Here is a 14,632-nt window from a genome sequence, read left to right on the forward strand (position 1 = left end):
TTTTTTTTTTTTTTTGAGACAGGTCTCGCTCTATCACCCAGGCTAGGGTGCAGTGGCGCAGTCATGACTCACTACAGCCTTGATCTCCTGGGCTCAAGCAATCCTCCCACCTCAGCCTCCCAAGTAGCTAGGACTACAGGCATGCGCTATCAGGCTTGGTTAGTTTTTTAATTTTTAGTAGAAATGAGGTCTTGCCATGTTGGCCAGGCTGGTCTCAAACCCCTGAGTTCAAACAATCCTCCTGCTTCAGCCTCCCAAGTGCTGGTATTACACATATGAGCCACCATGCCTGGACACTGTATATTTATTGATGAGGTATATTTATTGATGAGGGCAATATAATAAGCAAAATCTTTCAGTCTCTGAGATTCCAATCTAAATTTTTAATTTCTGCCTGTAATCCTAGCACTTTGGGAGGCTGAGGCAGGTGGATCACCTGAGGTCGGGAGTTGGAGACCAGCCTGGCCAACATGGTGAAACCTGTCTCTACTAAAAATACAAAAAAATTAGCTGGGCGTGGTGGCAGGCACCTTTAATCTCAGCTACTCAGGAGGCTGAGGCATGAAAATTACTTGAACCTGGGGGGCAGAGGTTGCAGTGAGCCAAGATCACACCACGGCACTCCAGCCTGGGAGTCAGAGTGAGACTCTGTCTCAAAAAAAAATAAAAATAAAAATAAAATAAAATAAATGTTTAATTTCTGCCAGAAGTTTGATTTACATATCATTTACATATTTTTTTCATCCTACAAAATGATGTCAGTTTTATTACCACAGAGCCTTTGCCTTATAAAGTACTTATGATAAGGCACGGTGAGATAGATTAAGCAAACCCTTAAAAACTTCACATACTTACAATCTCTCAAAAGAGTATTACTTTTCCTTGGGTACAAAACATGCATGAATTTTTTCCCAACAGCTTTTAGATCACGCATCTGAAAAACAGAAACAACCTGTTGTATTGTGATGACCAAGGTTATCAGCAGCCTTACTTAATTTGCTAAAATTTCTTTTATTTCAATCTCCTGTGAACTCTTCATTGAATTTTGCAGATAATTCCAGTTCAACTCCTTCACTACACAAACAAACCAGAGAGGTAGGGTATGCTTTTTCTATTAACTCCTTAAGCCAACTTTTAACACTTTTCCACATCTTTTTTGATCTGTTCTGTTTTGATGTTGAAAACAAATCCATAAAAAAGAAACACAGCCCTCCCAATAGGCTGCTTGAAGAAACTAAAACAATTGCACTATAAAAAGCTGCTCTACAAAACACAGTATGCGACATTCAGTTCATAGAAGATGAGGTCTCAAGGGTCAATTAGCCTGCTCTCTAGCTACCACATTCTTTGCAATATATGAAATAAATTTCTAACATTCTCAATTTAATTGGTAAACAAATCCTAGAAGCCAGATTAAAAAAAAAATCACGAAACTGGAGGAAGGGTTCAGTAATACAAATACAACCTCTTAAAGTACCACTGAGCTAATTCTGTTTTAGTTTTTTCACCTAGAACTTTATCCATGTTATTAAACACTTTGTAAACGTGATTTTTAATAGTTGTTTAGCATCCCATCACAAAGATATAACATAATTTACCTAACCAATACCTCATCTATGGTTCATTTATTTCTAGCTTTCCCCTATTACAAAGAATGCTATAATAAACATCTTTGTATATTGATACTTTTATGTTGAAAATTTTTGTTTTACATTTTAAAACTTTCCTTATACTATATTTGGAGAAGTATGATAATATATTGCTTTAAAAATATTTGGACATTTTAAGATTTTTTTTTTTTTTTGAGACGGAGTCTCGCTCTGTTGCCCAGGCCAGAGTACAGTGGTGTGATCTCCGCTCACTGCAACCTCCACCTCCCAGGTTCAAGCGATTCTCCTGCCTCAGTCTCCCAAGCAGCTGGGATTACAGGCGTGCGCCACCATGTCCGGCTAATTTTTGTATTTTTAGTAGAGATGCGGTTTCACCATGTGGGTCAGGTTGGTCTTGAACTCCTGAACTCAGGTGATCCGCCCGCCTTGGCCTCCCAAAGGGCTGAGATTACAGGCGCGAGTCACCACACCTTGCGGTTTTAAGATTCTTAATATGCATTATAACCAAACTGCTCTCCAAAAAGGCTGTACCAAATTATTCTCTAGAATAAAATATTAAACTTCAGTATATAAAACATATTCAAAACCAGTGAACCAAATGAAAATATTGCAAAGTACTATCAGTTACTTAGTCCCAGGATACTGAACAGAAGTTCTCTCAACTAGTCTAACTTACGATTGTATTGCGAACAGATTCATTTAATGTGGAGCTGTCAAACTCCCGGATGCGAGATTTCATAGGAATGGTGATTTCTCCTTCTACGGGGATGTCTTGTGAGATGGATATATCTGAAAGGCCTGCAAACTGAGAGGAGTCACGGGAAAAAAAGTAAGCCTGTAATAAACTGTAGCATTCCTCATATATATCATCATTTCCTAGAGAGTTGGGACCATGTATTTTGTAGGGTTTTACATAGGAAAGTAGGTGTTAGCTCAACAGACATTACACAATGCAGTTAACAATAATTCTCAAATTTATTTCTTTAAAGATTAAACATAATGAAAAAACTAAAGTAAATGTCATAGACACCTTCTTGCCCACCAACATTTAGCATAAAATATTCACATGGCACAAGCTAGCAAAATTGAGATAATTGTAAAGTTATTAAAAAGTGACCTTTTAGCAATCACTGTCTTAGAATGCCTGCATTTCTGTTGCACTTCTGCTCCCTAGCAGGCTCTAGTGGCCTCTGCTGGCTAAAAATGAGCATTACATGAACCATAAAGGCAAGTGGGAGGAAAAGGGAAATAGCAAAATATACCTTGATTACACTCTTTATAGGTTACCTGGCAATCACAGAGCAAATACAATTTTCAAAGTGAATAAAGAATGTGAACTTTTAAATTCATACTCATCTGCTAAATTTTACTACAACCGAAACTCGAATCTACAAATTCCTAAGAAAATAGAGGCAATGCCTTCTCATACAGTTTTTGGACCAGTAGGCACAATTTTTAGTGGGCAACAGTTGCAGATAGAGGAAACACAAGACAGTATACTGAAATTTTAGAAAGAATGAGGATGTTCACAGAATTTGTAAAGGGTTGGGTGCGGTGGCTCATGCCTGTAATCCCAGCACTTTGGGAGGCCAAGGTGAGCAGATCACCTGAGGTCGGGAATTTGAGACCAGCCTGACCAACATGGAGAAATCCCATCTCTACTAAAAATACAAAATTAGCTGGGCATGGTGGCGCATGCCTGTAATCCAAGCTACTTGGGAGGCTGAGGCAGAAGAATTGCTTGAACCCAGGAGGTGAAGGTTGCGGTGAGCCGAGATCACACCATTGCACTCCAGCCTGGGCACCAAGAACAAAACTCCGTCATAAATAAATAAATAAATAAATAAATAAAATGAAATAAAATAAATTTCTTAACCACATTCATATTTCTTAACTATAAGAAACATTCCATAGAATTTTTTTTTAAGGTTTCCTATAGAGGAAAGAAAGGAATAGGACAGAGCAGACAGGGAGAGAAACTAGGCTTTTTTCAATACATATTGTTCGTATAAATGACTTGCAATCATATAAACAGTTCACACAATTATGAAACAAAATTAAAATTTGAAGGAAGCAATCCCTGAAACTGAGAGAAAAATTAAACCAATGAAACTACCACGTACTGATATAAACACACAACCACAAAGATAGCACCTATTTCAAGTGACTATATAACACTGTAATTTGACTTCTGACTAAGATCTAGGAAGCTGGAAAGACCATTCCCCAAGTAGAACAATGAGAAAAGGCTAGATACTTTACTTTATCATAACTTTCCCTGAATTCATCTGAGACCTGAGTTGTAGGGAGACCAAGTAGCCTGGATGAAATCTAAAGAACGCCAGGTGCTTCCACGAAGAGACATCAGCAGTGGCTCAACGGTAGCAAAGCATGAGGAGAAGACAATGCTGCACACCACACCACACAGATGGGTGAGAATTCAACTAAAATTTTAAATAAATTGCTAAAGTCCAAGTATGGACTAGCACAAGAGTACAGAACCCCTAGAAGCAACAGACGTAAGGGGAGTTCACACCCTCTTGCAGGCTCTTCTCTAGAAAAAAGCCCCTAGAGAGAAAGAGCCTTAAAGCCACTTGGACAAAAACAAGTTGCTTTCAGAACACAGGCAACAACTCACTGAAGCTGGTGAAAGGGAAAAGGAAAAGCTCTCTACTACTAAGGGATGGACAAGAAACCATCCTGGGCCCAGACCGTTAAGAGTTTCCTTCAGCTAGGAGGGGGACAGGATCACTAAGAAAGTGCCACCCAGGAGACCCAGGGACACATGGTATGCCTAAGGCAGAGACTAGACTATGACAACAAAGAATCCCCTTTCCCTGGCCCCTATCACCAGGCTAGCAAGTATGGAGCAATAAACAACAGCAGTCTACTGCTGGAGGAAGGGCTAGAGCTTAGAAAGAGACTCACCATGAGATGCAAGGGCAAAGACAGAAGCTGAGTATAGAACATGAACATTAATAAAAACATTGGGGCTGGGTGCAGTGGCTCATGCCTGTAATCCCAACACTGGGAGGCTGAGGTAGGAGAATTGCTTGAGGCCAGGAGTTTGAGACTAGTCTGGGTAATATAGTGAGACCCCCATCTCTACAAAAAAATGTTTTTAAAAAATTAGTTGGGCATGGTGGCATGCAACTGTGGTCCCAGCTACTGAGGAGGCTAAAGTGGGAGGATCACTTGAGCCCAGGAGGTCAAGGCTGCAGTAAGCTATGATCACGCCATTGCACTCCAGCCTGGGTAACAGAGTGAGACGCTGTCTCAAAAAAAACAAAACAAAACAACAACAAAAAACAAAACACTGGGACAACATAGCACCCCTACCCCTAAACACAAGGTAACAGCAGAGGAATCTGAAGCTGGTGATGCACTGAAGGTACCCATAGCAACAACGAAAAAAGAACAAATGAAGCTCAACTCCTGACTAGACTGACTTAACCCCTACTGACTGACAACTCAGTAGCAGAGGTGTGCCACTTCTGGCAGTGTATACATGATGTCTAGCGTTCAATATCAATAACAAATTATCTCCCCCATATTCACATGAAAAAACAACCCACTATGAGACAAAGCAATCAACAAAACCAGACTCTGAGATGACCAAGATGTTAGAATTATCAGAAAAGAAATTTAAGATTACTATGTTTAATATGCAAAAGGCTCTAGTAGAAAAGTTACATGCATGAATGGTGATGAATTTCTGCAAAGAGATGGAAACTGTAAGAATCAGATGGCAATGCGAGAAATACATGAACATAGTAACAGATGAAGGATGCCTTTGCCAGCCTTATCAGTTAACTCAATACCAAAGATTTCAGAGCTAGGTCAGTCAAAATTATCCAAACTAAAACAAAAAGAGAAGAGTAAAAGAACAAAAGATAAAAGAATAGAGTATGTAGGAACTATGGGAAAACATTAAATGGTCTTATTATGTAAATAATTGGAATCCCAGAAGAATAGAAAGATAACAACTCTGAAGAGATATAGGCCAACTGCAGTGGCTGACGCCTGTAATCCTAGCACTTTGGAAGGCCGAGGCAGACAGAATGCTTGAGCCCACGAATTCCAGACCAGCCTGGGCAACATGGTGAAACTCCATCTCTACAAAAAAATATTTAAAAATTAGCCAGGAGTGGTGGCACACACCTGTAGTCCCAGTTACTTGGGAGGCTATGGTGGGAGGATCACCTGAGCCCAGGAGTTCAAGGCTTGCAGAGCCCAAGATCATGCCACTGAACTCCAGAGACTCTGTCTCAAAAAAAAAAAAAAAGAATAGCTGAAAATTTTCCAAAAATAATGAGATATGAAAGGACAGATGCAAGCTTAAGAGAACCCCAATCAAGATGAATACCAAACTACAAAATGAAAAAATCCACAAACCTAGACACAAACTACTGAAAACCAAAGAAAGAGAAAATCTTGAAAGTAGCCAAAGAGAAAGGCATTGCATTCATAGGAACAAAGATAAGAATTATAATAAAAGGCCAGGCATGGTGGCTCACGCCTGTAATCCCAGCATTTTGGGAGGCTCAGGTAGGCAGATCACCTGAGCTCAGGAGTTCAAGACCAGCCTGGCCAACATGGTGAAATCCCATCTCTACTAAAAATACATAAAAATTAGCTGGGCATGGTGGCAGGTGCCTGTAATCCCTGCTACTTGGGAGGCCGAGACAGGAGAATCACTTGAACTCGGCAGGCGGAGGTTGCAGTGAGCCAAGATCACGCCACTGCACTCCAGCCTAAGTGACAGGGTAGGACTCCATCTCAAAAAAAAAAAAAAAAAAATAGGCATCTCTAACAAAATATAAACAAACAAATAAAGAAAGACATCTCACCAGAAACTATGTAAACCAAAAGAAAATGGAGGGACACTTCTGGAGGGCTAAAAGAATAAAACTATTAACACAGAATTCTAAACCCAGCAATACCTATTAAAAACAAAGGCAAAGTAAAAACGTTTTTCAGACAAGCAAAAGCTAAAATATATTCTACAAGAAATGCTAAAGGAAGTTCTTCAGAAAGAAGGAATATGATATCAGAAGGAAACTTGGATTTACATAAATAAATGACCTCCCAAAGTGGTTAAAATGAAGGCAAATATGACATTTCTTCCTATTTTTAATTATTCTAAAAGATAATTGCCTAAAGCAGGGGTCACCAACTTTCTGTAAAGGGTCAAACAGTAAATATTTCAGGTTTTAAGAGCCATATGGTTTCTGCTGCAACTGCTGAACTCTGCATTGTAGCATGAAAGCAACTAAAGATAATACACAAATAAATAAGTGTAGCTCTGTTCCCAGAAAACTATACTTAGAAAAACAGGCAGTGGGCCAATTTTTAAATTATAAAAATATAATTTAGGAGATAATTGGAAATTTGAACCCTAATAAGATATATAAAGAAATTATTAATTTTTTACACACATTATTATTGTGGTTATGTTCTCTCTAAAAGCAGAATTCTAATTTGGGAACTGTGGCACACCTTTAGTTTCAGCTAGTTGGGAGACTGAGGTGAGAGTGTCCCTTGAGGCCAGAAGTTGAAGGCTGTGGGTGCTACGATCATGACTGTGAACAGCCACTGCACTCCAGCCTGGGCAACATAGCAAGATGACAACTCTAAAATAATACAAAATCAGAAAAAAAAAAAAATCCTTATTTATTTATTTATTTATTTATTTATTTATTTATTCGCAACAAGGTCTTGCTCTGTCATCCAGGTTGGATTGCAGTAACATGATCATAGCTTACAGCAGCCTCAATCTCCCAGGCTCAAGCAATTGTTCCATCTCAGCCTTTCAAGTAGCTGGGACTGTAAGTGGTGCCACCACACCAGGCTAGTTTTTAAATTTTTGGTAGAGACAGGGTTTTGTCATGTTGCCCAGGTTGATCTCGAACCTCTGGGCTCAAGCAATCTGCCCATCTCGGCCTTCCAAAGTGCTGGGATTACAGGTATGAGCCACCGTGCCCAGCCAGAATCCTTATCTTTTAGAGATACATACCACATATTTACTAATGTAATGATGCCTGAGATTTGCCTCAAAATAATACAGAAAGTAGGTAGGGCTGTAGAAGAAAGAAGATTCATCGTAAGTAGATAATTGTTGAAGGTGTATATGGGGATCCAATTTACCTTTTTTTTTTTTTTTTTTTGAAATGGAGTCTCACTCTGTTGCCCAGGCTAGAGTGCAGTGGTGTGATCTCAGCTCACTGCAGCCTCCGCCTACAGGGTTCAAGCAATTCTCCTGCCTCAGCTGCCTTAGTAGGTGGGACTACAGGTGCACACTACCATGCAAGCTATTTCTTCTTTTTTTGTATTTTTAGTAGAGATAGGGTTTCACCATGTTGGCCAGGCTGGTCTCAAACTCCTGGCCTCAAGTGATCTGTCCACCTCAGCCTCCCAAAGTGTTGGGATTACAGGCATGAGCCACTGCACCCAGCCTGGATCCCGATTTAAACAAACACCAAAAAGGACTTTATCTTTTTAGAAAATTGCGAGGTGAACGGATAGTTTTGTTATGTATGATAACAAAGAAAACGTCCTTACCTGTTAGAGAAACATAGTGAAGTATTTACAGATGAAGATGATATGTCTGGGCTTTGCTTTAAAATACTCAGAAAAGATTATGAAAGATAAGAAAAGACTGAAGAACCATTACAGATTGGAAGAAATGAAGGGAAAATAACAACTAAATGCAATGCGGGATCCTAGATAAGATCTTGGAACAAAAAAAGCCATTAGTGGAAAACCTGCTAAAATTCAAACATGGTCTATAGGTAATGGTGTTTTGCCAATGTTAATTTCTTGGTTCTGATCAGTGTACTATGCTTATATACAATGTTAGCATTAGAGGAATCTGGGCGAAGGGAATACAGGCACTCTCTCTACTATTTTTGCACTTTTCTATATGTCTAAAATTAGTTTTAAATAAAAAGACTGAAAAAACATGTGGTGAGACCAATAAAATAATAGCAGAATGTTGATAGGTACATGAGGTTCATTATACTCTTTTCATTTTATTTATACATTTGAAAGCTTCTGTAATAAAATTTAAAAATATATTGCTCCCTTGTTTCTGCTATTCTCTCAAACTACTCTCCTTCTTCTCTTGCTTGATCACACTTTTCACTTTCCCATTTAACCCTCTGTAATCTGGCAGTGGCCTTCTCACCACTTCACTGACATTGTGCTCTCTGATAGTAGCCTCACATAATCAAGAAATACAAGGATCTTCATTCAATCCTCATCCTCTTTTAATACTCTGCAGCATGTAATGCGTAAACCAACCCATTTTGTTTGTTTTGAGACGAAGTCTCGCCCTGTCACCCAGGCTGGAGTGTAGTGGCATGATCTCGGCTCACTGCAACCTCCGTTTCCTGGGTTCAAGCGATTCTCTTGTCTCAGCCTCCCAAGTAGTTGGGATTACAGGCACACACCACCACGTCCGGGTAATTTTTGTATTTTTAGTAGAGACAGGGTTTTGCCATGTTGGCCAGGCTGGTCTCAAACTACTGACCTCAAGTGATCTGCCCGCCTTGACCTCACAAAGTGCTGGGATTACAGATGCGAGTCACCGCACCCAGCCAAAACCAACACTTTTTGAAGCCATATTTTCTCTTCACTACTATAACACTGCCCTTTCAAGTGCCAGGATTGCTTGTTTTCAGTTTCCCTGTTGCCTGCTACTGCTAGGAGAAGCAGGGTAGTACAGTAGAAAAAAACAGGCTTTAAAGTCAAACAGGGATCTCACATGGAAACAACACTGCTATAAAAATAAATAACACCTGTACAGCACCTAGCACATACCCAATGCTCAACATGGTATTTGGAGAATACTGATTAAGAGTGCAGGCCAAATAGCCTGAGTTCAAATCCCAGCTCCATCATGTACTATCCATGTGACAATGAGCAGGTTACTTAGCCTCTCTGTGCTTCAGTTTCCTCCTCTGTAAAATTGAGATAATGGTACCATCATCACAGGGTTATTGTGAGGAAGAAATGTATTAATACAGGAACACAATAGGGGCTGGATAAATGTTAGCTCAAGTTCAAGAATCCCATGGAGTCAATTCCAGTTCTGTCACTATGGTATAATAAAGAATTTAGCTGGCCTTTGTCCCCTGTTCTTGAGAGTTAGCCTCTAAACTTAGAATTTCCTGAATGATAGAGGAGTATTTTTGATATTCACAGGGGCTCTGGTAGTTTATGCTAACAGGTGAGTCATAGTAGACCCTTATGTAGTTTGTGCTCTGGAGATGACTCAGGATGGGGGCTAACCACGTCAGAAACACCGCGCATATAACTAGAGGTCTGGGGCTTTAAGTCACAACATATAAGCCCAAACTTTGGGGAGTGGTGGGACCCTGAAGACTGAGTTCTATTATCCAAGCAATGATCCAATTAATCATGCCTACATAATGAAACCCCAATAAAAACTATAGACACATGAGTGAACTTCCCTGATTGGCAATACTCTGCATATTGTCACATACCAGCAAACCAGGAGGGTAACATGTCCTGAATCCACAGGGACAAGACAAGGAATCTTTGTGTTTGGGACTCTGTCAGACCTCGCCCTGTGTATCTCTTTCTTTTGCACATTTGGATTTGTATCCCTTTGCTATAATAAAATTGTAATTTTAAGTAGAGTGCTGCTCTGAGTTCTATGAGTCATTCTAGTGAATTATGAAACCTGAAGGGAGGGCCAGGTGCCATGGCTCACACCTGTAATCCCAGCAATTTGAGAGGCCAAGATGGGCGGATCACTTGAGGTCAGGAGTTCGAGACCAGCCTCGTCAACATGGTGAAACCCCATCTGTACCAAAAATACAAAAGTTAGCCGGGCATGGTGGCATGTGCCTGTAGTCCCAGATACTTGGGAGGCTGAGGCAGAGGCTGCAGTGAACTCCAGAGACTCTGTCTCAAAAAAAAAAAAAAAAAAAAATCTGAGGGGAATGTGGAAATCCCTGAATTTGTAGCTACTTGCTCTGAAGTGAGGATTGTCGTGGGAACCCCCAAAATTGTGGCTGGTGTCTGAAGAGCAGCCTTGTAGAGGACTGTGCTTTTAACCTGTGCAGTTTGGCCTAACTCCAGGTAGTTGGTATCAGAAGTCACTGTAGTCACTGAGGTGCCATGTGATCCCCTACTCTCTCCCCTTTATCTCTTCAAGAATTAGCAACAATGTTCCATGAGCTATGGAGTCAGGAACTATGGCCTTCCAGCTCCATGTATAAAAGACAGGACTTCCAGGGCCTCAGCTAATGGACCCTGCTCTCTGTCTAGCCCTCAGCAGGAAAGGCGACTTGGATCCATGCCCCTCCCCTTTCCCATCAGCAGGCAGGCTCTTGCACATATATAGATGTGCTCACAGAAACACACATGCACACTGCTCTGCCTGGCTTGGGCCAGTAAGGGGAACAGGTAGAGGCAGGGCCAAAAACACACAATAAAAACAGGGACTGCAACCTTAAAAAAAAATAGCTGGGAGCAAATGGGTTATACTGTTGACCAAAATCCTGGAAAAAGGAACCAACAAGGGGAAGCATGAAGCCAGAATCAGCTCAAAGAGGCTTGGCTCCCAGGAGTGGATGAAGGGATAGCCAGTGGGCATGGTCTCCAGCCAGCCCTTCACCTGGGGCCAGCTTCCTCACAGCCTGAGATCTTCCAAAGATCCCAGATTGTAGTTTGAGACCAGCCTGGCCAACATGGTGAAACCCCATCTCTACTAAAAATACAAAAATTTTCTGGGCATGGTGGTGCATGCCTGTGATCCCAGCTACTCGGGGAGGCTGAGGCAGGAGAATCACTTGAACCTGGGAGGCAGAGGTTGCAGTGAGCAAAGGTGGCACCATTGCACTCTAGCCCTGGGTGACAAGAGCAAAACTCTGTCTCAAAAAAAAAAAAAAAAAAAAAAAGACCCCAGACTGCAGCCATTATTACAGCCTACCTTTTCTTCCTGCCCACTAAATACAGGCATTACCCAAGATTCTGTCTTTGTAGCCCTGTGCAGATGACTCCTAAAGCAACATCTCTAGGCATGACCTCTTCTGAGCCCTGAAGTACAGGTTTTAAAGTCCAATTGCCTGTTGGATATCTATCGAATGGCCTGCCAGTATCACAAACTAAACATGTCCCAAACTGAATTAATCAACTTTTAAGGCCCTCATCCAGCTAACCCTCCTTGTATATTATCTATTTTTGTTCAGAGTGTCACTATACTCTTGGGTATCTACAACCATACTCTTCAAAATGTGGTACCGGGAGCAGCAGCAGCAGCATCACCAGGGAGTCTGTTAGAAATGCAAAATCTCGGGCCCCATCTCAAACCAACTGAATCAGAACCTGCAAATTAACAAGATTCCCCAGATGACTGCTAGCACACTAAAGTTTGCAAAATACTGATCTAAGACAAATTCTCCTTCACATACTACAAACCCTCGTGGATTCTGCCTTGTCTGAAATCCTCTTGTCTCCTGCCACTGCTGTTGTCCAGATCCCTATCATTTCTTCCCAAAACTACTGCAACAGCTTCACTGGCCTTCTAGATTCCAGATATTCCCCCACTGTAACTTACCCTCTATTATGTTGTCCAATTCATGATTTCAAATTCTTCCCTCCTCAAAAATTTCCACTGGCTCCTTGTAGCCCATTAAGCCTCCCAGGTTAGTAGTCGATAATAAGAAATAATACTTATTGCAATATTATATGCCAGACATTCTATTAAGTGTGTTAATTTATCCAATGTGTTAACTCATTCCACCTAACAACCCTATGAATTAAGTATTGTTATATCTCTATTTTACAGATGGGGAAACTGAAGCAAGAAGGGGTTTGGTAATTTCCCCAATATCCCGCTAGTTAAGTGACAGTGCTTAGAATCAAACCTAAGCAAATCGACTCCAGAGTACACATACCAAATCACCACTGTTCCATACTGCCTTCCTAACTCAGTAGGCTTACATGTGAAGGCTTATCTCCTAATAATTCCCTGTGCTTCAGCCAAAGTGATCTACCTGTTGTTCTATATATATATTAGCACCTTCCAACATCTGTGCCTTTGTTCACAAGAGGCTGTGTAGCACAAATGGATATAGTCTGGGCTTCAGAGTCAGATCTAGGTTCAAATATCAGGCATGGGCACTAACTGGATGTAGACCCTAGGGAAATCATCAAACCTCCCTGCATCTCATATCCTCATCTGCACATAAAATGTAGTTAAAAGCCACCTAACTGAAATGATTGCTGTAAAGTTTAGCAAATACGCAGAGGATGTCTAGCACAATATCTAGCATGTAGCAGGTGCTCAGTTATTGATAGCTCTTATGCTCACCTGCAATTTCAAATCCTACCCATCCTTTGAAGTCCTTTCAAATATAACTTCCACCGTGTAGCTTGGTCACCCCAACTGGACATGACAGCATTTTCCTTTAAATTTCTGTAATATTCTTTGTGTAACTTTCTCTTATATACTGCCTTATTTTAGCATTGTGTACTTGTCTTATCCCTACAACTTAGACTGGTAGCACTATAGAGGTAGGCCCTTTGCATTCCCTACAGCAACTAGCACAGTGCATTACTCATTGTGGGAGTTCACTAAACATTTGTTGAATGGAAGCAGACTGCATATTGAGTAATGAGTGATTAGAACCACTGAAGTTAACTGGGGGAAAGCTTCACAGAAGAGGGGTGGAGAAGTTTAAATGAAAGAGAGAAACTAAAAACTACTAAGCACCTATGACAATGTCTTAGTAGGCACTATGTGTATATTATCTCATTTAGTACTCTTCGCTAATTCAGTGATGTGTTCCTATCACCATTTTCCAAATGAGGAAACTGGGGTTCAGCCTGATTTTACTCAAGGTCATAATAGAACTTAACACAACTCACTCTTATTGCCATATCCCCAGTGTCGAAAGGAGTGCCTGGAACATAGTAATGGATGCTCAATAAATATTTGTTGAGTGAATGAAGAGGTGAACAAATGGAGAGAGTAAGCAGCAGAGCTAGCACTAGAATCAAGTTCACTGATCTCCTAGCTCAGTTCACTATGTTAAGTTGCTAATTCAAAACAGAAGAAAGGGGGCCGGGCACAGTGGCTCACACCTGTGTCCCAGCACTTTGGGAGGCCGAGGCAGGCAGATCACCTGAGGTCAGTAGTTCAAGACTAGCCTGGCCAACATGGTGAAACCCCATCTCTACTAAAAATACAAAAATTAGCTGGACGTAGTGGCAGGCACCTGTAATCCCAGCTACTCGGGAGGCTGAGGCAGGAGAATTGCTTAAATCCCAGAGGCGGAGGTTGCAGTGAGCAGAGATTGTGCCATTGCACTCCAGCCTGGGCGACAAGAGCAAAACTCTGCCTCAAAAAAGAAAAAGAAAAAGAAAAAGAAAAAAAAAAGAGAAAAGGGAAGAACCATTTAGTGAGCAACTACTATATAACCAAACACATTGAGAAGAGGGACAGGAGCAGAATGTTGACTTCTTTATACTCCTCAGTTGATGGTACTGATAGTATTAGACATGTTACATAAATTATGCCATTTGATCTTTCTAAAAACTCTTTTGAGGCAGGTATTTTTATCTCCATTTTACAGATGAAGAAACACCCTCCACAAAATGACTTGTCCAAACTCACAAAGTGGGTGGATTCCATCCCAGGTAAAGTTTAACTCCAAAGCCTGTGTTCTTAAAATACTTGTCCACACTTTGGGCTTGCAATGGAAATTCTATCCCTTGCAGAGACAGGAGCAAGAGAGTATGGTGAAGTTGGCTGGGCACAGTGGCTCACGCCTGTAATCCCAACACTTTGGAAGGCCGAGGCAGGAGGATAGCTTGAGCCCAGGAGTTCGAGACCAGCCTGAGCAACATGGCAAAACCCCATCTCTACAAAAACTACAAAAAATTAGCCGGGTGTGGTGGCATGCACCTGTGGTCCTAGCTACTAGGGAGGCTGAGGTGGGAGGATCACGTGAGCCTGGGAGGCAGAGGTTGCAGTGAGCGGAGATGGC

The 14,632-nt window shown here is 41.1% G+C and overlaps 1 protein-coding gene across 3 annotated transcripts in view; it reads right to left on the bottom strand.

Moving 5' to 3' along the window:
* YIPF6 (Yip1 domain family, member 6) overlaps positions 1–14,632 on the bottom strand; it is a 40,214-nt gene that overhangs the window by 24,502 nt on the left and 1,080 nt on the right. For 2 of the 3 annotated variants that reach the window (XM_011967271.1, XM_011967270.1), the window contains exons 2-3: positions 2,287–2,415; positions 856–934 (exon numbers count right to left, since the gene is read on the bottom strand). In XM_011967271.1, coding sequence (XP_011822661.1) covers positions 856–934; positions 2,287–2,349 — 142 coding nt within the window. In that variant the 5' untranslated portion in view covers positions 2,350–2,415. The remainder of the gene's footprint in view (positions 1–855; positions 935–2,286; positions 2,416–14,632) is intronic. The other variant, XM_011967272.1, reaches the window with a different exon arrangement.

The sequence above is a fragment of the Mandrillus leucophaeus genome, unplaced genomic scaffold (assembly GCF_000951045.1).
Source record: "Mandrillus leucophaeus isolate KB7577 unplaced genomic scaffold, Mleu.le_1.0 Scaffold797, whole genome shotgun sequence".
Taxonomy (NCBI): domain Eukaryota; kingdom Metazoa; phylum Chordata; class Mammalia; order Primates; family Cercopithecidae; genus Mandrillus; species Mandrillus leucophaeus.